General features: G+C 35.0%; 1 protein-coding gene across 1 annotated transcript; it reads left to right on the plus strand.

The window, feature by feature from the left end:
• Window positions 1–267: 267 nt before the first annotated feature.
• On the plus strand, window positions 268–861 carry LOC108743887 (the record flags this gene model as incomplete). Its single annotated transcript, XM_018479597.1, has 2 exons — window positions 268–549; window positions 650–861. Coding segments are annotated over 2 exons (438 nt in total), but the record flags the coding sequence as incomplete, so codon positions are not given.
• Between the last annotated feature and the right edge of the window lie 1,345 nt (window positions 862–2,206).

Here is a 2,206-nt window from a genome sequence, read left to right on the forward strand (position 1 = left end):
CAACAGATTTGTATGTAATAACACAATATTTTACGCTTTTAATTATTCTGAACCTCCAATATATTTTTGATTCAATAAAGCCGGGATACCAAAATAGATTCAATTTCCAAGTCTCTAGGCTCCGAATGCATATATCTTGCGGCTTTGGTTTTGATAAAAACTAAAACACATTTAATTTTAATAAAACAGATAGTTGACCGAATTTTTAATCGATTTTGCTTATAACTTTTGAAAATAGGTATCAATAATAATATTTTCTTTTTTTAGCCGGATTCCTTAGAGGAGGTGGTGGAGGCTTTGGAGGTGGCGGTGGTTATGGAGGCGGCGGTGGCTTCGGAGGAGGCCACGGAGGTGGATTTGGAGGTGGTCACGGAGGAGGATTTGGAGGTGGTTACGGAGGTGGAGGTGGACATGGAGGTGGCGGCGGTGCTAGAGTTATCAAAGTCATCAAGATCTCAGGAGGTGGTGGAGGACATGGAGGCGGAGGTGGATACGGAGGCGGAGGCGGATACGGAGGTGGTGGCGGTGGCGGATATGGAGGCGGTGGATGTAAGTAATTTGAAAACTTTAAAATCATATCGTAGTAGGTACCTGCTACCTACAGGTATAAAAAAATATGAACTATCTTCAATTTGAATATTTTTTCCAGGGAAATGGGGTTAAGCGGTTTTTGTACTACATCCCTTTCAGTTTAAATTTTAATTTATTATTTTCAATCAAAATACTTAATCTTTGGTTTTCTGTCCAATTTAAAAATAATACCATCCATCATGTAAATAAATTCAATAAACTTTTCTACTCCTAATCATAGCATTTTTATTTACCTTTCGATGATAATTCATAAACCTATGTAGATTATTTGCAAACCTACATTATTGTAGAAATATTTATACATATAAACATACAAAATACACAACTAATTAGCGTAATTAGGGCAATTTCCTTTTACTTTATTTATTTATTCTTAATTTTCTACATTACACATAAGTCAATTATGTACAAATAATTTGATCATCCACACTAATTCATCCGTTCGTGATATTTTATATAGGCAAGTACTTAAGGAATATGTTTATGAGGAAATACGTATATATTAGATAGAAAATTGCCCACTTTTACTAAGAAAAAACTTATCATCTAAAAAGAAGATTACTCGAAAACAATTTCTGAATATGGTTAACACCGGTAAAGAGACTTTTCCAGTTAAATATAGTTAAAAATCTGTACACTTAATCTAGAAGCAAAAACAAAAACAACTCCAACCTATGAATTCATCATCATCATAAGGTTGTCAGTCCTAAGACAGGTCGGACAGGTACCTCCACTCTTTCCTACCCTGAGCTAAACTTCGCATTTCCCTACAGCTAGAACAGCCCACATCCTTAACTATTTGCGAACAGTAATCTAACACCTAGGTCTACCTCTACCCCTCCTAACTCCTGTTTCTGCATCTAATATGTCTCTGACTAGACCTTGATGCCTAAGAAGGTGTCCTACCAATCTATCTCGCTTATTTTTTATTGACTTCCATAGAGTCCTTTGCTCTCCTATTCTTTCTAAAACCTCTTCATTTCTAACCTTTTCTGCCCACAATATCCTCATCATCCGCCTATAACACCACATTTCGAACGCTTCTAACCTTTTCTTTTCCGCCGCGCCCACTGTCCATGTTTCGCACCCGTACAATGCCGTGCTCCAAACATAAACCTTTAACAACCTTTTTCGAATTTCTAAATTATTTTCTAAAACCTATGAATTAAACGTGAAAAAATATAATTGCTTTAAAATAAAATAATAGTTAAAACGTATTGGGTTCCTAAACTCATTTAGTAAATGTAACCTTTCCGAACACTTTCGTTAGAAAATTAATAGCAATTCATCCTACTAAGCTTGTCTTGCACACATGATATTCCTCTCAGGTAGGATTCCACATTAGACGACAAGATTTCAAAATATTCAATGGATACTTAAATAATCCGCACATAAATATTACCATAATGCAAGAAAACAATGAGACAGGACATCCTAAAGATGGATTTTGGATTAACCGTAAGTAGCCAAAAACGCATGCCATGTACCTATATGTTATAGTTAAAACCCGTTTTCAGTCAATACTAGTTTTGACTAATGAAAACTACTTTTCACAAACTGCTTCTGTCAAAAATAGTTTTTGCTGGTTAAAACTGTTAAAACTAATTTTTTTTCA

Source organism: Agrilus planipennis, unplaced genomic scaffold, assembly GCF_000699045.2.
Source record: "Agrilus planipennis isolate EAB-ADULT unplaced genomic scaffold, Apla_2.0 scaffold2699, whole genome shotgun sequence".
Classification (NCBI taxonomy): domain Eukaryota; kingdom Metazoa; phylum Arthropoda; class Insecta; order Coleoptera; family Buprestidae; genus Agrilus; species Agrilus planipennis.